Raw genomic sequence first — 23,507 nt, forward strand, 5'->3', positions numbered from 1 at the left:
GTCACTGAGTCCAGTACCTGGTTAAGTGTCCATTTCTCTTAAATATTGCCACAAGGAGACACATCGACCTGATTCTAGGTAGAAATGAAATGCACACACCTGTGTGTGATTCCCTGTGACAGCCTGCTTCAGCTAACCACACCTTCTAAAAAATGTTAAATATTATGGCTAATAAGTCCTTAGATGATTGGAATGATGGTGTCTGCCCAACAATGCGTCAGGCTCGCTCGCCAGGCCGGTGTGTTATTACAGCACAGTCGAGACAAGGGAGCTTAAATCAGCAGAATACCAAAGTAGATGAATGAATGTGTTTTTATCTGTAGTCATGCTTCAGTTGAGGAAGGGCTTAAGTATCAAGACTGTCTCGTGTGGTGGAAGACTGCTTGGCACAGCAGAAATATGATGTAACAGATACCAACAGGAGCGCTTCACCAAACATCCAGCCAACAACATGTGAATGTGGAATATCTGAATATCTCAATACTTTATTGTATTCAGCTAGATGAATGTATACATAGTATACAATACAAGGGACAACAGTTAAAACAATATTATATGTGCATGAATAATAAAAATAGCATCACCACCTTTTAGATGGTGTAACTGGTCCCTCTAAACAAACACAAAAAAGGTTTCTGTTAAAGGACAGAGTCGATCAATGCAAACTTCCAATAAACCCAACATTTGATCATCATGCATGAATTTATGATTCAAAGTAGAGCAACAGCTGAACCCCACTTCAGACTAATCTTATACTTTAAATATTTAATTTGAAGACAAAACAGCCAGTTTTGGAAGAAAGACGTGAACAGTCTTTGATGTGAGTCAGTTAAGGTTATTATTTTCCTCCTTATCTGATTGGACAGACCTGTGAGACCAGTGTAATAAAATGAACCTCATTGTCTCAGGTTGGGATTTGGGTTGGAGCTGGGGTCATTACTAACCACCAATCAGACGCCAGAGGGTTAACGTCTTAGCATCTACGTATTTGATTGGAATTTTCACACGTTTAACATGCAGACATTTCAATTTGTAATAGAAGAACTGCCAAAATGCATGTAAGGAATTAATGTGAAAGGGAAACCATAACCACCCGTAAATGGTTTGCTAGTGGTCTGGTGAATATTGCGAGGATAATGGCGAGTACAGACATACCAGCACGCCGTGGATCAACTCTCTGTTCAACAACACATGTTAACGCTACACCAGGGAGGAAAAACAACAGGAGCTGCTTGGTGATACATGTGATCCGTTTGTTTCCATAAGCTTCATCAGGAAAACACATTTTTCTTTTTGTAAACCACAAAGAATAAAATGTAACACTGGAGGAAACGGTCCAAAATGTTGTGTTATGAATGTAGGCAGATATAATAAATGAGCAAAAACAACAACAAAAAAATCGTTCCCTTCCTGTTGCATGTTTGTCACATGTTGTGTTATATTATTAAACACATTTAATAGCAGACAAAGATGACCGTAAATAGAAAATGCAGTTTAAATAATGATTTGATTTATTACGAGACAACAGGGACAAAAGCCGCCTGGCCTCTGGTGAAAAAGTAAAAACCTAAATATTGGTTGGGCCACACTTGGCTGCAATCAAGTGTTTGCACAAACTAACAACGAGTGTTTGACGTTGTTGTGGAGGGATTTTGGCCCACTCGTCAGTTCTTTCCGAATTGTTTTAATTCAGCTACACTGGAGAATTTACATCCTGTTTAAGGTCATGCCACAGCATCTCAGCTGGATTCAGGTCCAGACACTAACGTCCTGCGTTTCAGGTCATTTTGGCTCAAGTGGACTTCGAGGGACCATCTGACAGCCGGACAGTCGCCTTCAGGATTTCAGCAGATTTCCTGATTCCATCAGTGTTGGCAAAGCAGACCAGACACACTCCCAACACCAAGACTTTTCCTTTTATCAAAGGCTGTGTTAGTTTGACACCAAATACTGAGACTTGAACTTTCCAAAAAGTTTTTGTCTCACCAGTCCACACTTGGGGCTCATCGAGATGTTTGTGGACAATGTGAGACCATCCTACATGTTCTTTTTGGTCTGCAGAGGTTTTCTCCTTGAACTCTCCTTTGCCTCTTTCATATGGTTGGATCATGACCTCCGAGCTAACTGAGTTCTTTAATGTTGTTCTGAGGTCTTTTGTGACCTGCTGTGTGACTCACTGACACACTCTTAACTTTGGTGAGCTGGCCACTGCTGGGAAGGTTGATCACTGGTCCAGGGTTTCTCCCATCATGGGTAATGGCTCACGCTGTGGTTTTACCAACCTGACACATTGTGGTTAATCAGAGTTAATTCGTGATTTAAAGAGAGTGATTTCTCACACAGCTAAGTTTGGATAACTTTTAAACAACAATTAAAAACTGCAGTTTGTATCTACTGAGGTTTTCTTTGACTATTTCTGCTGCTGGCATTTTACTTTTAATGCTCTGTTCTTTTTAAATTCTCTGGTTGGGAGTCTCATTTATATTTTATCTATATAAATTTATTACAAATATTATTATTGACTTATTTTTTGCGTGCAGTTTTAGTGCTCCATTGTCCTGCCATCGTCTCTGAGCTTACTCATTCTGTGTCCAGTCGAGGATGTGGCTCGTCAGTAGAAATATATCTATCCTGCTAGATTTTCATCCCAGGAATTTTCCCAGGGGACTAAAGACAAATGTATCATGTCCACAGATAAATGTACAGCATGGCCCATCTGTCAGTGTCTGCAGGCGACCTAAAATGTGAAACCTTGGACTGTCTGCACAGCAAACTAAACTGGACACCATGTCGAAAGATGCTTGTGTTATATTCCACATTCTTGGCCCCATGTTGTTAAGCAGTTGCACAAGTGTTTTGTTTTTCATACACAAAGTGCTTTCGGGAGATTCTCACAGTGCATTCAGGTCTTATTTTGACTTGGAGGGATTTCTGCTGCTTTTACCACTGAACCTTTCTGTTGAGTTCAAATTCACTGATCCCTCGAAGAGCAACTGGAAGCAGCAGCTTGAATGGTTCTTCCCACAAAGTCTGTCACTGAAGCATTTCTTAGGCTCCAGTTTACGTCAAAATTACATTGCTGTCATAACTGGTTTAGACGTAGTGATAACATAGCAAGACAGTTATGATTTCTTTTTGCAATAACGGATTAATTTCCATAATCTTTAGAAGCTTTACTGAGGAGGGAAGCAAACTACAAACGTCTATTGTTTGGTCTGTAAAATGCAGGCAAACATAAGGCAGTGGTTTCACGTCACTAGTTTTGTCTGGTAAACCAGTCAAAATGCTAAATTCACTTAGAAAGTGAAGTACATTATTGTACATTTAAAGGTACAGTGGGTACAGCTGATCGTTTCTTTTGTGGTCCCTTGTGGTTTGTGCTTTATGGAGTGTCTAGTCCTAAACCATGTAACTGGAGGGATGCAGCCACAAAGCGACGGGAATAATCTGCAGAAAATGGTCTGCGGCCGATACAAACACAGGCACATTTTCATATGGGTTGTCTGCTTAACCAGGAGAACTATAGCCTTTTATTAGGTGTACATTTAGTGTATGCTAATACTGACTAATTGGGAGGACATGAGTGCATGTACAGAAAAGTCAACTTTGGCCGACCATCACCTTCTGAAATCTGAATGTGTTAAATCTTAAAGAAATAAGGAAACCTGTAAAATAATCATTTTAATCTTAGATTTGAAGGTTTTACTGAATGTGTCTACATACGTGAAGAAGCCGTGCAGCCATGTATGCTTTCATGTATAAGAACATATATGTACTTTAAAAGATACACAAAGTTACCTGGAGGTCCAGGTATTTAGTCCTAGTTTGTATATTCATGCAGGGGTTACCTAAAGGAACACAAATGGAATTTGACTCTATTTCTGAAGGTGAGTGGGGTGAACAGTAGTTCATGAATTTATCAATCCACCATTTCAAGTTTTTACCTGATCTAAAGCCTCCTGGAGGTCAGGGTTTGTCAGTACCAAGCCAGCTTCAGGTTGAGGACAGATATGAAAACCACTCTGCAGAGAGCTGTTTCACTGTGCTAAGGCTTTGTGCCAGCTTACAGGTCTTTGGCAACATAGAAGAAGCAGCTGAACATGTGTTGTTGCTCTTTGCACAAAAGACACACACATTAGAAACAGCATCATACTGACCGACTACATTCACTGTATAGAATATAATTTCAGCTCAGCTCGAAACTTACTAATACTTTGGTCATTAATTCAGGAATTCTTTGATGTTTAGCTAACCTCTCATCATCCACCAGGTCACCTGTGAGCCATCCAGAGTGAAAGGAAAACTTAACGCAAAATTTCACTCTGTGACAGGGCTCGTACAAAGACAGACAAACACACGCGCACGGTCAATTTAGAATCGCCAGTTAATCTGTGTGTCCACCGCACAGACACGGGAGACACACCCGAAATCCACACAGATAGGACCAGACTGGATTTGAACCAATCAGGATCCACCACACCACCATGTCACCCTAACACTTTCTGAGTTTCTGTGCTATTTAAACCCGTCGCTAACCCTAAAGAGTCACTAATGACCTGGATCTGTTTCTTTTTGGAGACATATAAAGCTGGGTTCTGTGTTTCATTTGTCCATATCAGACAACAGCCCATCGCACACACCAGTAACTAAAAGGAAAACGAACATGTAGAAACTGCATGGATCAAGGAGGCCTTAAATGTGACATATACAGTACCATGTTTCACATTTTCATCAGTTCCTCAGTATTGAGAGAAGTCCAGTACACAGGCAAGACATCATCACAGCACAGTAATGCTTTTGAGATCGAATCTCACAAACTTTCATTTCCTTGCTTTGAGATCTCACCCTGTGTAGGTATACCAAGAAGTTTGTGAGCGCTGTGTTTACAAGTCTTTTGAACGTTTCCGACAGCGATTAAAAGTCTTTATGTGCATAACGGAGTCTTTGAGGATGCAGCAGCTCTGCTGCAAACTCTAAGTCTTAGAAGGTCTTTTGTATATGCAGGCATCAGGTCATCGGTCCTGGAAGAGGTAGACAAACCACGAGTCAAACCTCCCGCTGCAGGTTTGACAGTTTGGGAGGGGGCGGTCTCCTTCCTTTCTCTTAGGGAATAAATGTCTGTCCTTCAGACCATGGAAGACGGCCCTCTCTGGTGTAGCCCCTTCAGTCACAGTAACAGTCACCTGACACAGCAAATGAATCATTATCATGCTGATTAGGGCTAAAGGTTCACTTGACTGCTGAAGGTAACCCCCCAGGCTGCGCCTGCTCAGCTCTAGCATTGCCTCAGATTGCACAGGTCCAGCTCCTGAGGCTTCCTTTTCCCAGAGCAGTGCTCTCTGGGCAGATTCAGGCCGTTCTCGGTAATACAGCGCACCAGCCGCCTTTTAAAGCCCCTCCCACATGACTTGGAGCAGTGAGACCAAGTCCCAACATCCCACACGGGACACGGATCCCCGCATGCTCTTACTGACACGGGCCGGTCAGCACCATCACAGTCCACAGCAGGACGTCCATCCACACTCTGGCACTGTACCAGCCTCTTCTGCAGACCACTCCCACAAGTCACTGTGCACGAATCCCATCCACCTGTCACCCAGTGACTCACGGGTCTCTTCCCCATCACCTGCTTCTTAGACTCAATTTTGTTGTTATCAGCCAAGACGCTGTTCTTTGATTTATGACTTTTTTCTTCTTTCCACAGAGTCTTCTCCTCCTTGCTCTCCTTAGCGATGTAGAAGGAGTAGCGTACTCTGGGAGGAGTCATCTTCCCCACAGAGAGCACCTCCACAGTCAGAGGCTCCACCAGGGGTCTGGTGGCCTGAAGGATCTCCACAGATGTGGAGGTACCGCTGTAGCGCAGCAGGCTGCCCTTCACCAGCAGGTCACGCTCAACAGCTGACACCACGTAGTTGCCGTTCAGGAGGTACTTCCCGTGGCGGTTCTTCACGGCTAAGTAGTTTTCATCGCTGACCATTCCTCGGTAGCCCCGTTGACGGATGTCAATGTTGGACGCCCCAACGGGCAGCATCACCACAAAGTTGTAGCCATGGCTGCAAATGAAAAGGTGTCAAACACTGATGATGTCCAACCGAGTGGTTTTAAATTACAAGTGCCAAAATATCATTAATACAAACTAATTAGGTCCCATGTGTTAGTGCACAATGCAAACAACTAAACTTAGCACAATGACAGAATCCAGAATAAGACCATGTGCCATTTCTACCAGAACCAGTCTTACCAGTACATCTTCAGCCAACTACTCTCTAAACACAAGCTTTCATTTCCTGTTTTCGGGTGCCAAGTATAGCAGAACTTCTTTTTTAGGAGGTGAATTGTGTTTGTGTACAGCGAGTCTTTCAGATTAAATATGGGTTGAAATGTAACATTTGCATCTTTGTTTGAAGCTTTTTATCAAAATCGATACTTTATCTTTACGATTTGATTCCACTTTGCTGATGTACTGAATTTAGAAACATTCTGTCACATGGAGCAATGTACTAGGTAAAATTTGTATGTGGGGATTACTTACACTGGCTTGGTGAACAATCCTGAGACCTTCTTGCAGCCTTGGTTGTCCCCACCACATACACCACACTTATCAAACTTCCTGTTAGAGTCCAGCTTGCCGTCACAGCCTGCCTTGATGCATTTTCCCTGAACGCACACAGACGTAGTGTCCGGGGAACAGGGTGTCCCATCCACAACCTGCCACATTCACATCATGCATGAATACACACATCAGAGAGAGCTACCAGCCTTTGCTTTAAATAAAACAGAGCCATAAATCACTACAAACCAAGAAGCTTCCCCAGACTGATTGCCACAACATGTCAGTGAGACGTTGGCTTGTATTTCTGCTGATTTCATAAAAGGTTGCTGAGAAGCCACAGCTGTGCAGTGATTCTGTCTCTCCATCTTTGACTTTCTCACCACTCTATTGATTCTCTGCTGCCACCAAAACATCACCTGTCACTTTAAAAGTGATGGATGTAACCATCATCTCCCAAACTGTGAATAAGGCCAAGCAGTGACACACCAACCTTTCTAACTCAAAGCTTCAGTGTCCCATCAGGTTTTGACTCCTGACTTCTGAAGTGTTAAACACTGAGGAGTTCAGATTCATTATGAAGCATAATAGTTGAAAGGCCGGTGTCATGTCTGAGCTCGTTACACAGATACAAGCGTGGCAGGACTTTCATTTTGAAATTAACTGCAGCATAATGAAAGCTAGCAGTGCTGATCTTTGTACTGTGTACAGCCATCACTTATCTTTCATTTAATGAACATAATTTGCGTTCTTGAACACGTTTTTCAGTGTGTTAAGAAAGAGTTGATAGAAACAGATACAATAAGAATTGTTTCCTGAGTGGAACGGCTGAAAATCAGATGCATACCTTTGGAGCAAGGACATAGAAGTATCCGGTCCCATTGGCACGGCAGATGAGCTTGCATTTGTCCTTGGGAGAGATGCCTGAATATTTGGGAACCCAAACCACAGATGAGCCCAGCCGATTGGTGTTCAGGTTTAGGCCGTTGAAGGCCTCGCATTGCTCCTCGCGGAAGCTTTTATCTGGAAATGAAGCAACAGCCTCAAATTAGATGTCTGTGAAGGTTCTCAGTCATCCAGGTCATTGTAGTCAAAGGAGCTTGCAAAGAAAAGCGTCTGGACTTCTTTAAGTTACTTGAAGACGTTTCACCTCTCATCCGAGAAGCTTCTTCAGTTCTAAGGTCAAATGGTGGAGAGTCCCAGATATAAACCTAGTGGGAGTTTCCCCCCACAGAGGGACAAAAGGACCCCTGATGATCCTCTAATCGCCTGAGCCAAGGTGTGAAACTGGGTGTGGGTCTCAATCAGCCAGAGTTTCGGGTGTGTTCATTGTGAAACCTGGCCCCACCTTATCATGTGATTTCCTGAGGTCAGATGGCCCAGGATGTGAGTGGGCGTTAAGGCGTCTGGGAAGGATCTCAAAACTGGATTATAGATGGCAGACAGTTGGTGTCGTAAGCCCCGCCTCTGTTCAAAGATGGTCGCTCACAGTGGACATAGATGCTTCTTTCACTCCTCTTTCAAACCATCAGGCTTAGAGGGAACATGTTCTGCCCGGTGGTGTTCCTGGACTGCGCTGTGCACATTGAAGAGAACGGCAACCTCAACATCGAAGTTTACCGGAAGCCCACACACACGGACCAGTACCTCCTCTTTGACTCCCATCACCCTCTGGAACACAAACTTGGAGTAATCAGGACCCTACACCACCGGGCAGAACATGTTCCCTCTAAGCCTGAAGGAAAAAGAAGGAACACACACATGTAAAGGAAGCACTCAAAACCTGCGGCTATCCTAAATGGGCGTTCTTAAAGTCAGCAAAGAGGCACAGAAAAGAAGACCAGACACCAGCGAGGGAGGATAAGAAGGACAGACGCAACAACATTGTCATCCCCTATGTAGCCGGCGTATCAGAGAAACTCAGGAGAGTTTTCTCCAAGCATGACATCCCAGTGTATTTCAGACCCAGCAACACACTCAGACAGAAACTGGTTCACCCGAAAGACAAAACGCCAAAACACAGACATAACAATGTGGTGTATGCTGTACAGTGCAGCGAGGAATGCTCAGACCTCTACATTGGAGAGACCAAACAGCCACTTCACAAGCGCATGGCACAACACAGAAGAGCCACCTCCACAGGACAAGACTCAGCAGTCCATCTGCATCTTAAGGTCAAAGGTCACTCTTTCGAGGATGCCAATGTTCACATTTTGGACAGAGAGGACAGATGGTTTGAAAGAGGAGTGAAAGAAGCATCTATGTCCACTGTGAGCGACCATCTTTGAACAGAGGCGGGGTTTACGACACCAACTCTCTGCCATCTATAATCCAGTTTTGAGATCCTTCCCAGACGCCTTAACGCCCACTCACATCCTGGGCCTTCTGACCTCAGGAATTCGCATGATAGGGTGGGGCCAGGTTTCACAATGAACACACCCGAAACTCTGGCTGATTGGGACCCACGCCCAGTTTCCCACCTTGGCTCAGGCGATTAGAGGATCATCAGGGGGTCCTTTTGTCCCTCTGTGGGGGGAAACTCCCACTAGGTTTATATCTGGAACTCTCCACCATTTGACCTTAGAACTGAAGAAGCTTCTCGGATGAGAGGTGAAACGTCTTCAAGTAACTTAAAGAAGTCCAGACGCTTTTCTTTGCAAGCTCCTTTGACTATTCCCCAACTGGTTGGAGGCAGTCATTGGCAGCCTCTGTAAAACTGATTGCTGGAGTCGCAGCCACGCACTACAAAAGGACAGTTAGCATTGCTGGTGTTTGCTGCTGTTGCTGTGTAAAATTGGTTGACCTGTTGGCTAAGCAGCACTGAAACTGTGAAGAGTGGGATACAAATCAGACATTTAATCTGCCTTCAAATTAAAAGTTGACTGTTTTGCTGGATTTAGTGGTAAGGCACTTTTACTTTGAAAGCAAACATTCTCCATTTCCGATTTGTAGCACGTTTTCAAGTTTCATTGCTGCTCTGTGGTTAATATCTGACATCGTGGCATGTTTTATAGAAACTAAAGTTTGGAGGTTGTGTGACTGATTCCACCTGGTGACAGACAGCAACAGGTCCAGAGTAAATGAGGTTGTGAAAGGGTCCTCGACCAGCCTCTAGGCCTGTGTGAATGAGCTCTAAGCTAGCCAGCTGTTAGCTTGCAGCAGTGCCGTTTTACTTAAGAACCAACTAACTTTTCATTAATTAAATAATCTTAATGCTGAGCTGACTTAATTTCTTCGAACACAGAGCAGAAACTGTCGTACCAGGTTAGCACTAGCTAGTCCCATTAATGCTGCTGTTTCTGTGCTTATGAAAACTGTTAGCAAGTAAGCTAACAGGAAAATGACAAAGCAAAGTCTATGAGGTATTTATACACCTCCCTGACTGTTTTTAAATTTTCTGACTAAAACTGAAGAAAATTTTAAAAATACTGAACACATGTTTGCATTTTAATCTAATGCTAATCTAATACTTGGATATAGGCTTAAGGAGCCCTCCTTGGGGGATTTATTGCAGGATTTTGCCACCTTCTGTTTGAATTACTTGCCATCACTGGACAAAAATAGTTATGGTTGCTAAGGTTTATTTTTATGGTGAATGGTCCGAGGATCAGCGTACCTGTGTCAGGACAAGGGCTGAGGTTACAGGAACGGTACTTGACACGAAGGCCGTAGCAGTATTTGCCTCCGTTTTCAGGGACAGGGTTGTTGCACTGTCTTCTTGCCAGCTGAACTCCGCCTCCACAACTTCTGGAACAGTCACCAAATGAACCCCACTTCCCCCACCGACCATCGACCTGAGACAAAAGAACGATCAAAGCTGTTCACTAGTCTGTGACAAAAATGCTGGAGCAGGATGGGATGCTGCTTTCTTTCCACACCCCGTCTCACCTTGATGTGCTCAGTGCTGTTCTTCACAGAGCAAGCCCCCTGGTAGCAAACCTTGCCGTTGCCACAGCTTGTGCCATCGGCCCAGGGGAAATGTCGAGTTTGGCAGACCAGCTGTCCTCGGGCCTTTCCCGTGCACCACAGCTTGGAGCAGGGCTGCATGTAAGGGCAGGGTTTGGAGCCGGGGCCAAATGCAAGCTCACACTGACGGTGCAGGCTGTAGCTGGAGCCGGGCAGGTTGTCGGGCAGTGTCAGCTGCTTCTGAGGCTGGTCCAGCAGACAGTCTCCTAGAAACACACCGAGAGTAACAGCAAAGCTTTATTCGTGGAGTGATCAGTTTCTTTAAATAGCTAATCAATATTATTACAAAAGGAGAAAAGCCTTATTTGCATGTAGGTGATGCTGATTGAGAAAAACCTGTTATGTAGTTTATCTATGCACTAACAAATGTTTGTAGCTGTTCACTGAGCTCACTGTTTCTTACACCCTTGAATATTTTGGTTCAGTCTCTTTACTCTCATCATTTTGTGCAGCAGGAAATGTGTGCACTACACTACATCACCTACCCAGTACCAAACAAAGTCTGCAGCTAGCATACGAACACTTTGCAGCTAAAAATGGGACGAGGATGTGAGGCGGTGACGAGAGCAAACACAGAACAGATGAAAGAAATGTAAATTGTGCACTTGTGTTTACCAGGTGGAAAGAAGCATGGCTGTCAATAAATTCAAACATTTCAGCACTGAATGTTGCCGGTCCTCTTTTCTCAGAGTCTGGTCATAGTTGAAAAACAGCTGCGACATGAAAGTTGAATGAATGTCACGGAGGATAAGAGTCTGACGTGTTCACTATGTCACTAAAGAAACACAGTTTAAATGTACAGAACTGTATGGGAAGTGTTTAAAAACAGGAAACAGGCTCTGACAAAGCCGGTCTGCCTGCACGGCCACGCTGTTCTTTGGGCTCCTGTTCATTATTATCTGTATTTGTCTTTGCAAAAACCTCGTCTATATTTCTCCCCTTGCAAGTGATGGTCTGACGCGACCTTTATTCTCCGAAACATCGAGTTCAGTTTTTGGCGTCATAACATAGCTGTGGACGGGACATCGGGACTTGGATGATGCTTCCTGTCACCTGAACGTGTGAAAACTCATTCGAGGTCACTGAGCTTCATCAGTCAGTGGAAATTTAATTGAAAATGTAACCAGTGTACGTTCACCTCACACATTCATTTTGATTTGTTTTATATGACACTGACGCTGAGGTACATTTAGGTAAGTTAATGTAAGGTCCTGGCAGGGAGATAAACAATGATGCACGTTTAACATTATGTCGGACTTAAACCTGCAGCATCAAAGCCTATGGAAGACAGGCACTGCTTGAACTTATAAATAATGTGTGAACAAGCAGAGTGTGCTCTGCATGAGACGGTGCAGACGCCTGATCGTGTTTAGTTTAAGCTAATGACTCAGCACTGTTAGCTTGTTCAGGTTCATTTGCTTGTTTTAGGAACGGCAGTCGTTGGTAGCTGGAGATTAGGGGTGATATAATAAATTAGTACATTTAATGACTTCACTTACAGTCACCCTCAGGATGGTTAATCACTCTGTTGGTGTATTTATAATCCAGAATAGAACAAATGTGTATTGTCATTATAACAGTGTTACAGTGAAAAGCGTCCTGCTTCTCTGCTGTACGTCAGGGCGTGTAAAATAAACTGAGAGAAAGGTAAACACAGGTACAAATAATACTGGAAAAGGAAAATAATACATTTTATTCTAAAACAATAACATAATATAGAATCTGTATTTTTAATGTGTGAGCTGTACGTCCTCCAAGAAGGCAGGAGGAAAGAACAGGTGATGTTCACAGTGAGTGGGGTCCTTTGTAAAACAGCTGGAGTCAGTGGGGAGCTGTGACGCCGTCACCACCTGCTGTGGATTCTTGTTGTTCGCTGTGAGCAGCTGGTCAACCTCAGCACACGGCAGCAGGTCAGGAGTGTTGAAGACTGAGGCTACGTCCACACTAATGCGCTTTCGTTTGAAAACGCATCATCTTCTCTGCGTTTTGGCCGCCCGTCCACACTGAGACGCCGTTTTTCCCGAAGGAAAACGCAGTTTTAGAAAACGCACTCGAAAACGAATTCATTTGGAGACGGTGCTTTTGCGTCGCAGTGTGGACAGCGAAAACAGAGACTTTCAAAAACGATGATGCACTTTAGTCATGTGATGCAGTCACGTGGCCAATTAACCTAAGATAGCGGAGGACGTTATACAGCAGTTGTTTTGTTTGCTCTCAGTTTTGTCAGCCCTAGTATTCTCACTCGCTTTTGCACCTTTGTACTTTTGTGTTACTCGCAGCAGCAACTCCACCTCGTTGCTAGTCCATTTAAAAAACCCGCTGCTTTTCCTCGACATCTTGCCGACGTTTCAAAGAGCCGGAAAGTAAATAAGACAGAAACGAGGCAGGTCGAATCTTCTTGCGTTTCACGCGTGCGCAGTAATAAAATGTGAGCGTTTTGGGCCGTTTCAATGTGGACGCACAACTCTGTGAAAACGACAGATTTGAAAACGCCGTTTTCAAATCTATCCTGGCCAGCGTGGACGCAGCCTGAGAGAAGTTGAGTCAGCAGGTGCTGATGCAGACGATGGATTTGAATGTGACGATCTGTTGTGAAGATACTCACACCTACCACATATTCCCTCTCTACCTCCTCTCTGTGCAGGCAGAGGACCGACAGCTCAGTGCACTTTGAGTTCCAAACTCCACTGTTTCTTTATTCCCGTTAGGTCCAGGTTATTGTGACAGCACTAGTCTGTCAGATGCTGCTTCACTGTTCAGGAAGGCCTGAGAGAAGGTTAGTCTTATTGGAGCTTGTAGGACTACAATGACCTCAGTCCACTGATGGCACTGGGTGTTTTGGCTGGAGGACAGCCGGCAGCTTGTAGATAGACATAATGTGTTTCCTTATCCAGAGAGCGTAGGAGGAAGTTTATGAAACCGTGTGTGAGGTTACAACTTCAGAATTGAATAGCTGTGCCTGCTGAAGCAAGAATGTCCACCTGTGTTCTCTAATATCAAGTAATATTCCATAATAAATGCATCGATATTATACTTCTCATGTCCTTGGCAGTTATTGCTACATTAAGGTAAACTTGGAACCATCATATATTCCATAACATATGAGAAACGTCCTCGGCTCTCTTGATCCATGGCCTCACCGGAGAAATCTTCATGATGACTTTATGGTCTCAATCACTAATTTAAGGTCTTCAAATGCAACACCTGCATGTTCTCCTCTACCTGCGCGGGTCCTCTCCAGGTGCTCTGGCATCTCCCCACTGTCCAAAGACGTGCACCTAGTGGTGGCACAGGCTGCACCTTTCACCTCATGATTGATAGCTGGCGTATCGTTCAGCACCACATAAGGAGAAGAGGATGGGTGAAGATTGCAGCCCCCAACAACAAACAGGTGATATCATGAGGTCTATGTACATCGTTTACATACAGTCGGTGGTTTTCTCTGATTCTGGCTCAAAACTCTAACATGTAGTAAAAAAACAAACTCTCATCCAAAGAATGAAACATGAAGACCACAGGAAACAGAACCCAGACTGAAAATCAACAGAATCCAGATGGGACGTCCACCATGTCTCTTACTGATGTCTGACCGGCAGATAACACTAATCACTCTGTTAACTTGTCTTTTAGAAATTTGCTCTTGGCTAGAAATGAAGAAACCGAGTGATCCGTCAGAAAAACAAGATTTCTGGATGAGGATCCAGAATTTTCATTTCACGTACACCAGTTAAGTACAACTTTTTTATCAAATCTGAACTGATGACAACTTAACGTCATATATGAATGAAATGCTGTGGCCTTGCCTCGGCTGTTCACCAGTCATGTAAAACAACTGTGTGACCAGTTGGTCCACATCAAGCCTCAGCATCCGCGTTCTGCCTGACGACAGGTGAGTTTCGTTTTCACCTCGATCACATTAGGGGGGCGTGCTAAGCCGTCAACAACCACTAAAATGTTGCCCCTGCAATGACAAACAGTATTTATATAAAATTCTCTATAACCAACATCTTTATAGTTTGTAAAGTCATTTGACTAATTACTACGTGTGCACCTTTTAAAAGTGGCCTGGTTCTAACTAAACACTCCAGTGATAAACTTGCTTTAGATAAATTGCTCCGACTTTTTAAAATAAAACAATATGATTGTGAGGCACAGTTCAATAACTGAATCCAAATGATTGAAAACATGTTAAACAGAAATATCATTTGGCATGAAATCAAGCAGAAATTACAGGCAAAAAAAACATTTTGTGGGTACAGTCAGATTGCTACCAGCTGAGAGCTGGATGACGACGCCTGGACATAATTAGATGTTAATCAGAGTCCAGAAACATAAGCAGGAAGTGTTTACTAACCGTGACCTCTGTCCAGGAACTCGGTAACGATGGCTGCACTGCACACAGACCAGGGTCGGCTCCTGTCTATCTGAATCAGCGTGGGAGACATCATGTGGTTGTCCTTTAGTTTCCCAAATACCTCCTCACATGCCTTCACATTGTCATGGGGCATGTTGAAAACGTGGCCTGAGGGAAAACAGTGGGAAGAGGAGGACTCATTTTGGTTCTGTTTTCAGTAAAACACGAGCACAATGAGTTCGTGCGGAGATAAAGAGAAATGCGAACATATTAATGCAAAGACAAATCGTTTACATACACACAGCAGCTCTACTCAGTCATCTGAAGCTGATGTCAGGAACAGAGCACTTTATTTCCAAAGGAAATCATTACGTTCCCTAAATACAAGCAGTGCCTTCCAAAATAAAAAAGAAACATAAACTGTGGTTTTAATGCGGTCGTTCATGAGACCGGATTATTTCGAGGGGGAACTTGTGTAATTACTTAACATATATGAGGACAGTGTAAACCAATGCCTCTCCTGGGCCTCTCGGGTTACTCGTGCATCTGGTTTCAGGCTAAAGCCCTCTGTTTTTCAGCAGGTTTCTCAGCGGTCACTCAGTCTCAGGAGTTTTTACAAGTTTGTGCAGTTTAATGCTATCTATTACTAAACATTAAGGCAGCAGGCGGAGAAGAATTACCTATTTATGTTTTCATTAGGAGTCACAGATTTATGCTGGTAATTTAGCTAGCTAATAGGCTCTTCACAAATTCTGGAAGAATTTTACAAAATGAATTTATTATGGTGCACAATCACCGTAATACATTGAAACTAGGATTTCATATAACCTGGTAACTGTCATGTCAGAATAAAAACATTATCCAGAGTATGTCATGGTTCTGGGTCTGTGAGCCAGTGTTGTGTGTATTTTAGTTTTATTTAATCGATTACTGTATTTTTCTCCATGTTTCCTGTCTTATTTTGAAAGAGTGTTGTGTTCTTTGGTCATTGTATTTAGTTTCACTTCCCAGTAGCGTCATTAGGTTCATGTGTATCAGCTGTGTCCTCGTGTGTTTTCATTACCCTAATCACCCTTGTGTGTATTTCGCCTGTGCTTTTCTGTTTAGTTATTGTCAGGTCGTCTGTCATCCCCCCCATAGTCACAGTCACGGTGTTTCTCAGTGTTTCTGTTCGTTTAGTTTTTATGTCTAACTCCTGCCACCAGGCAAATAAAGGCTCGCTTTTCATTAAAACCCAATCAGCATCTGCTTTTGGGTCTTATTTCCAAATACACCGGCGCACCCCACCGCGACAGAGTAAAAACGAAGTGATGTTTGTGGGTTGCGTAAGAGGCTAAGCTAATGAGGCTAACCTGGCTACAGCCAGCCTAACAAAGAAAAGCACTGGGGGCAGGGCTAAGAGCTAGCTGTTTGTGCCAAAGTGTACTTTGTAACAGTACTCAGTAGAGCTTGGATGAAGCAGGCGAGCCATTCCCAGTATCTTCAGACCTTTATGCTAAATTGCTTGCTGTAGCTAATAGCTAACTCACAGACACAACAGTAGTATGAATCTGCTCGTGTCACTCACTTCCACCCCAAATGTTCGGAGATGAACAATAGTTTATGTATGTAGTTTACAATTAGCAGCCACTGCTGGACATACCAGTAATATTTCCTGTGCTTTCGTTGCCCCTTTCCTTTCCACAGACTGGCTGGACTGTTAAAGATGTTGCTTTATGATATCAAATGAAATAGTTGAGATTTTTCACAGCAGCCATTTGCAGCTGCCAGAATACAAAGTTACATGGTGTGGCTGCTCGGTGAAACACTGAGCGCTGCTTTTGATTGTAATGATACTGATTTTCAAACACAGCATCAGATGAAGGCAATTAAATCATTTGACAGATTGAAACCCACCAGTCCCCCAGGATCAAGACCAAGAACCGCAACCATACAATTCACCATGAAAATAATAAGTCCCACAGGCCGGGCTAGTCTGCGCACTGATTATGCACATACAAGTTTGTCAAGCCCCAAATAAAAAGTCATTCTGTGGTCGTGTTGGTTTAGCATGAGGTGCATAATGTGAGAAAACTTCTGACCAAGTTCATGAGCAGTCGTGAAAGCCGAGGGTAAGCCGTCATCCTCGATGACGGAGCAGCTCCTCTTCGGGTCGCACATGGTCCCAACATCAGCCATCCCCAGCGTATCGCAGGTCGTGGCTCCACAAAGATCCTGGTGACACAGAGACAAATGTGTGCTTCTTTATTCTCATTGGAAGCCTGAAAAATCAGATTGGACTCGGGCCATGTTCCAAACATGCTATGTGTGGCTGGGCCCTGAGCAACACATTGAACAGACCATGAAAGGAACTAATTCAAAGCATGTGGGAGTGTGGTTTGCTTATTCCCTGTTCTTAAAATATATTGAAGCAGAGGGTCGGGGGAGATGGGCTGCCACAGATTTCCTCTTTGTGTTTCTGTACAGAGGTAAGAATATACCTCCAGCGCAGCGCAGAGTGGAATAAATCCACAGGAATCTATCTGACTGTGTTCATCGCAAAGTCTGTTCCCATCTACTCTCTGCTTACATTCACCCATTCTTAATTTACAGAACAGTTCAAAGTAAATTGTTGGTTTAATGTGAACATCTGATGTTTTTATATTGATAAGAATCAGTCTGTTGTTTTATTTGTTGTCTGAGCACCTTTATTAAATATATATTTGTCCTGATATGTCCTGTTGTACCCTCTGTACAACATTTTAGAGAAAACCTGTAGTTTCGGAGCACCCAGATGCCACCAAATGCAGGTTTCCCCCCGAAATGCAGACAGTACTTTAACCTACACTTGATGTAAACTTCACAGCACTCCTTCAAAGTGGTATTCAGAGTAAAACTCCACAGTCTGCTGCACCAGAACTGAACACAGTCGTGTGCCTTTATGGTGGCTGCTGGTTCTAGAAAAGTAATTTGATTGAATTGCAAAAGTGTCATGATTGAAGTAAGTTGTACAGAGGAGTCGTCTGTACTCAAAACAAAACTTCAAGACAAAAACTTCAAGACAAAACTTCCAAAACCAGGATGATCCCCACACCTGTGCCCACATTTACAGCTGTGGTGTTATCTTCTAGCTATGCTGTTAATGTGGTTTGAGAACAAGGAGGACAGATCACTGGTGGTTTTGTCCAAACTGAAACATTTCAACAAGTGTTGGGTTGGTTTCCATGTGTGACACTGAGGGTCCCCAGAGGAGCTCTCCTTTGGATTTCAGTCGTCTCCTAAATCAGCACCAATGTGCAAAGATTCAACATCGAGTATCAGAGGTGTTTATGTTCCTTCCAGAAGAACACTGATGTGTTGCTTCATGAGGTGCTGGCCTTGCTGTAACCACCAGTGGATCAAATTTTGAAAATGGTCGTTGCTTTAATTTATGGCTGTGTTTATATAAAACTGGCGTTCCCATCAGCCTCAGGTGTATACTGCGCTTGTTGTTAACAAATGTCAGCGTTACAAAGTGATGAGTTATATAGTGTGGTTTTTCAAGCGATCGGCTGAAGGAAAAGGAAAGGCCCTTAAGGATCTTTCTCCCTCTGCCTCAGTGGGATGCAGCTGCTGAGCAGGATGCATCCAAACTTACAGCTGTGTCAGCGAGCATGTTGAAGTTAGCTAGCGAGACAGCCGACAGGTTGGACTGTGCATTTCGGAGTGATTTGCGTGAATCTTCGCGGGCTGATAATTGCGGTCTGGCATGTGCTTCCGATTTTGTGATAATGACACCTTTTGATGGCAGTGCTGCTTGTTCTTCTGGCTGCTCTCTGTAGGGGTCACCATGGTAGATCATATCCCAGCATCCTCCTCTCTCACACCAACCCTTTGCATGTCCTCCTTCACTATTTCTATAAAACTCTTCTTTTTCTTTTACTCAAAATGTGGAGCTTCCTTGCAGCTCTACAATCAACACGCTTTGTTGAACATACCTGCGATCCGTCCTCTGCACTTGTCCATCTCAGCTTTGCCTCTCTTTGCCTACAAACACTTCTGTCACACATCACAAAGTCTCACGAGCATAATGTAAACCTTCCCTTTACAAATCAACCCTGACACTCGCCCCACCGACTCCACCCTGCCAGCACTGCCTTACTTCTGCTTTCATCTTCTCTCCATAGCATTTCCCCATGCTATCTTCCATCTGCTTCCTTTTCTCACTACAGATTCCAGCGTCGTCCGCAAACATCATAATCCACAGAGATTCCTAGCTGACCTCATCCGTTAGCTGGTCTTGCTGCCAGCAAAGCGAGCCTCAGAGTCAGTAGTGTACCACAGTTCTGGCCCCTTGGCTGGGCCACCACCACCACAGCTCAGAAACCACACTAGCGAGGTTTCAACTCAAACTGTCACTCTGAGAGACATTACCAAGCTTGTTGCTGGTTATTTGTTGTGGCTATGGTGTCGTGGTTAACCACACTTACCTAATACAAACCTGATGGCGATAGAGCTAGCACAGCCAGAGCTACATTAGCCAATAGGCTAACACTCTCTGTGCAGTCTAACCAACGTGTCCACGCTAACACTGTTTATTTTTGATAACTTAGTAACATGACAAGTCACAGATTGTAATGTAACAACTCACTATGAACACTAAGTGACACTAACAAATACAAATAGACTGGTGAATGAGTACGACGTTTCCACTGCTTACGTCCACATTAGTCTGTGACTTTAGCTTAGAGCATCGCTGCACACGCTGCACCTGCTTGGTGTTCAACATTACAGCAAACTGTATTTTCCCACTGAACAACTTCTTGGAATAATGGCCACAATTCAACGATTATCAGTAATTTTGTAGCAAAGTTCTGTCACGAGGCTCACTGAAAAGGTTTCTTTGTGTCTCTGCTTCATTATGTCAAGTCAGGAATGATTTTGTGGCCAAGTGGCTTTCATGTACCTGTGTGTTCCAAGTAAATATGAAGACAGCTGAAAATGAACTTGTTAACCCAGTGTTGGCCCAGTAAGGCTGTAACACACACTGCCAACCATGTGTACTCCACACATCTTAGACTTCATAACCTATTGCATTATTTTTTCCAATGCAGCAGCTGGAGTCACTGTGCCCTACAAGGACAACAGCACTGGACCTGGACTTTCCTATATATAACAGTGTGATTAAGGGATGGTTCCCAACACTGGAACAATTTTTCATTCTTTTTGACGTAAATGTTTCTGTATGTTGCTACGTGTTAAGCAAAGGAGGCCGACGTGTATCAGACCGTCAGCCAAAGTGGACCTAATGGAAAAATGACCCCCGATAATGAGCAGGCATTGAAGAGGGAGAGACGGAGAAGTAAGAATCAGCCAGTGTTTACAGCTCTGGTGACCACATGGGATTATCTGACAGCTGTGAACAGGCTGAACTCTTCAGACGGTGCCAACTTACATCAGCTTGAATAAATGAGGGAGTCGTTGGAATTCTAGCTGGATTCTTACAGAGTTTTTGATAGTATGAAGATGGCCACTACAGGCAGATAGTAATCCAGTTCTTATTCGGCTGAGGCAGATAGAGGTGAGGTCTTTCATGGAAAGAACTGGCTCAGCTGGTCTTTTCCACTGACGCACTGCAGCAGCCAACAGAAAAGGGGACTCGCAGAGCTGTGCAAGTCCTGGGATGTAGCTGCACCTATACTGAGCCTACTGATCACTAGTGATGGGTAAATGTGGCAGCTGTGCAGGAATCATAACAAGTCTCCACAGTGACACTGGCCATTTGTGTTATCATCACATCTTGATAACGATAGCCTGTGACACAGAGTCACAGACAAGCACTGTTGCCGCCACTACTGCTGCTGCTGAGGATTACTCTTAAGGTCTCTGGGAGTTTGCATCGTCGTCAGGCTTGCTCTACACTCTAACAATCAAACCTAGAAGCAACAAGTAAGCCACCTTTTAAAACTGGGGTGATAAACACGACAACCTTAATTAGCTGTGGTCGTGTGAAATGGGTGTTTGAAACCCTGCAATGCTGGAAAGTCAGTATCAAACTACTGGTTACAAACTCAGGGCCCCTAGTCTATTTATACCACCCACTAAAGACATACTAATCAAATAGTTATAAAAACACGAAACAACCACAGAAATGCAAAACAGCTCAAAAAAGCTGTGAAACAATTACAAGGAGGTGGAGAAACACTAAATCCCTGCAAAGAGACAGTTTCAAACAGCAATGCAAAGAAAAAAGACACAGAGACGTAGTGTCGAGATGAAGAGACGTGAAGTAAAAGCAAAACAAACAGAGACACGAAACGACCTCAAGCAATCAGCAACAACTGCAAAGGGGAGCAAAGTACTACGAAAGATACTACGAAACACAAACCCACATGATGCCCAAAAGAACAGCGATGAGGCCCAACAAAGACGTGTAAATGACTACAGAGATACAAACGACCCCAACAAAAACTCACTGTGTGACGTAAACAGACGCAAACATACAAAGAGACAATCAAAACATCAAACAACCTGAGAGAGACACACAATGATTACATCAATGGTCTCAAACTTACATGAGCTGTGGGCCACTGCTGGCACTGTCGTCTCATTGGACGGACACTTTATGTTCAAGTAGTACAAAAACAAACAAATAAACAAGAAAACACCCACAAATATTTCCTAAAATGTTTTGTTTGTTTGTTTTTAAAATTTCAAATATTGTATAAAAAGAGCAAACTGCAAACGTGAGCACAGATTTTAACTAACTGGATCCTTTCATTGAACACACACACTGGTGCTCTCTGTGCACACGTGGCAGCACTGCTGCTGTCGTTGTGTTCGTGTTTAACAAATCAAACTGCAGACATGAGTGTGAGTCTGTCACTGAGTAACGCAGCCTCAGTGTGTTTGTGCTCTCTGCTCATGTCGCCTTCATGTTAAATCATTTTGGGCTTCTTAAAGAACTTATTTTAACATTGCACTCGACAACAACGGACAAACTGCGTTATTTCTTCATGTCAGCAAGTAGGGCTGACGTGGTCCACAAGTGGCCCCCGGGCCACAGGTTTGAGACCCCTGGATGACACAATGCATCTACTTCAGCTACAGCTGTGTTTTAGTCTTGGTGTCTAAGTGAACAGGGGGCCCTGTATGTGTTTGTGCCCCAGACTCCAGGATCTGACCATCCATCCATGAGTGCAGTAGTTCTGTTCTCTGCAGCAGCCACATCTCTAATGCAGCTCTGGCTCTTTGACCTACCTGTTTGGTGAACAGAATGGCTGTATCCCAGTACTCGGGGTGCTTGTCACTGTGTTTATTTAACTTCTTCTGCCAGGAGCAGAAGTTGCGCAGAGTCAGAGCAGCATTACTGGAAACCTTCGGTCCCTTGTCATCGTCGTTTATCACCATGAAGCCCACCACCACTATGTTTATGGAGTTGAGGATGCTGGGGTGCTTGTAAAGCCTGGCTGCTACTGACATGAGGGTCAGAACGTAATGCTTTAGGCCATCCCCGTGAAATTTAGCCATAGATTCATCTGCCACAACCAGCACCTCCACAAACCTGGGGACGGCGGCGAACCTCTTAGACCTCCCCAAGGAATTGAGCACAGTCTCGGTCAAGCCGTCCGTCTCCAGTTCTCTCATGTACTTGTATCTCTCCAGGGAGACGGTGAAGTTGGTGTCAGGTGGAACTTCACACCTGCTGGTGAAGTTTCCAGCTGAGTGCGCTGGGCGTCTGCGGCGGCGAATGATATGCGTCCTGTCGAAGGAGTTTCCACGCACAGAAGCGGCCCCTGCGTCTTCAGTCTCGGTCTGGCTAATAAAATATTCCACGCCGTTATAGAAGAATCCCCCCTGCAGGCCTTTGCACAGGCTCAGCGCGGCAAAGGAGTCGGGGTCTGCGTTGACATAGCCGGAGTAGAAGCATTCCCTGAATTCAGAGCCTGCAAAGGTGTCGGGTGCTGAAACACTCCCAGCTGCAATGAAACTGGAATCTGGAGACAGATGGAGGTAAAAATCCTCTCTGAATGCACGAAGTCTAAACACGATCTCATCTTCATTCATCTGCTCGGCGCGCCGGTGCAAATACACTCCGGGCTTTTTCTGACTCAGGCGAACAGGTCTGCAGAAATCGACCTCCATGCAATGTGTCACCTTCAAATAAAGCAAGAACTGCGTAAAAAGAACGAAAGAACTGCTCGGCATCGCCATCTCTGCTCCCACTCGGGACAGTCCGCCGTTCAAGAAGTTGTGCGCAATGGCACCAAGCTCAGCCCATGCGTCTTTTAAAAGCCTATGCACTCGCGCGTCCTCCCTGCTGCTTTCCCATCTTGCACCGTTTCCTGTCTGCACGCGAACTTCTCTGAGCTGCTCAGTTTTAAAGTCGCGCTAAACTCGAGCATCGCTGTCAAACAGAAATCTGAGTGCGTGTGCAGGACGGAGCTCATTGGCCAGGCTGCGCGCTTTGTGCTGCAGAGCGCAGCCACTTGTAGCTCTCCAAATATTATTGTTGCCGTACAGCATGAGCGACATGAGCATCATCACCACGCAGTCTGCTCAGACAACTCTGAATCAGACATGTTTCAGAAGAGCACACAGAGCATCACTTGATCAGAAATAGATACACTGATAAACGTTGGTCATGAATTTCAATCTCATCAAAACATCAAGCAGAAT

General features: G+C 44.2%; 1 protein-coding gene across 1 annotated transcript; it reads right to left on the reverse strand.

Moving 5' to 3' along the window:
• Positions 1 to 458: 458 nt before the first annotated feature.
• On the reverse strand, positions 459 to 23,193 carry LOC113035899 (A disintegrin and metalloproteinase with thrombospondin motifs 15). The gene is made up of 8 exons (XM_026191761.2): positions 22,089 to 23,193; positions 16,952 to 17,084; positions 14,871 to 15,038; positions 10,439 to 10,722; positions 10,167 to 10,344; positions 7,398 to 7,573; positions 6,533 to 6,708; positions 459 to 6,053 (listed from the first exon to the last, which is right to left on the reverse strand). The coding sequence occupies exons 1-8, from the start codon at positions 23,040 to 23,042 to the stop codon at positions 5,276 to 5,278; spliced, it is 2,847 nt and encodes a 948-aa protein (XP_026047546.1). The 5' UTR covers positions 23,043 to 23,193; the 3' UTR covers positions 459 to 5,275.
• Positions 23,194 to 23,507: the final 314 nt, after the last annotated feature.

Source organism: Astatotilapia calliptera, chromosome 14 (assembly GCF_964374335.1).
Source record: "Astatotilapia calliptera chromosome 14, fAstCal68.1, whole genome shotgun sequence".
Lineage (NCBI taxonomy): Eukaryota > Metazoa > Chordata > Actinopteri > Cichliformes > Cichlidae > Astatotilapia > Astatotilapia calliptera.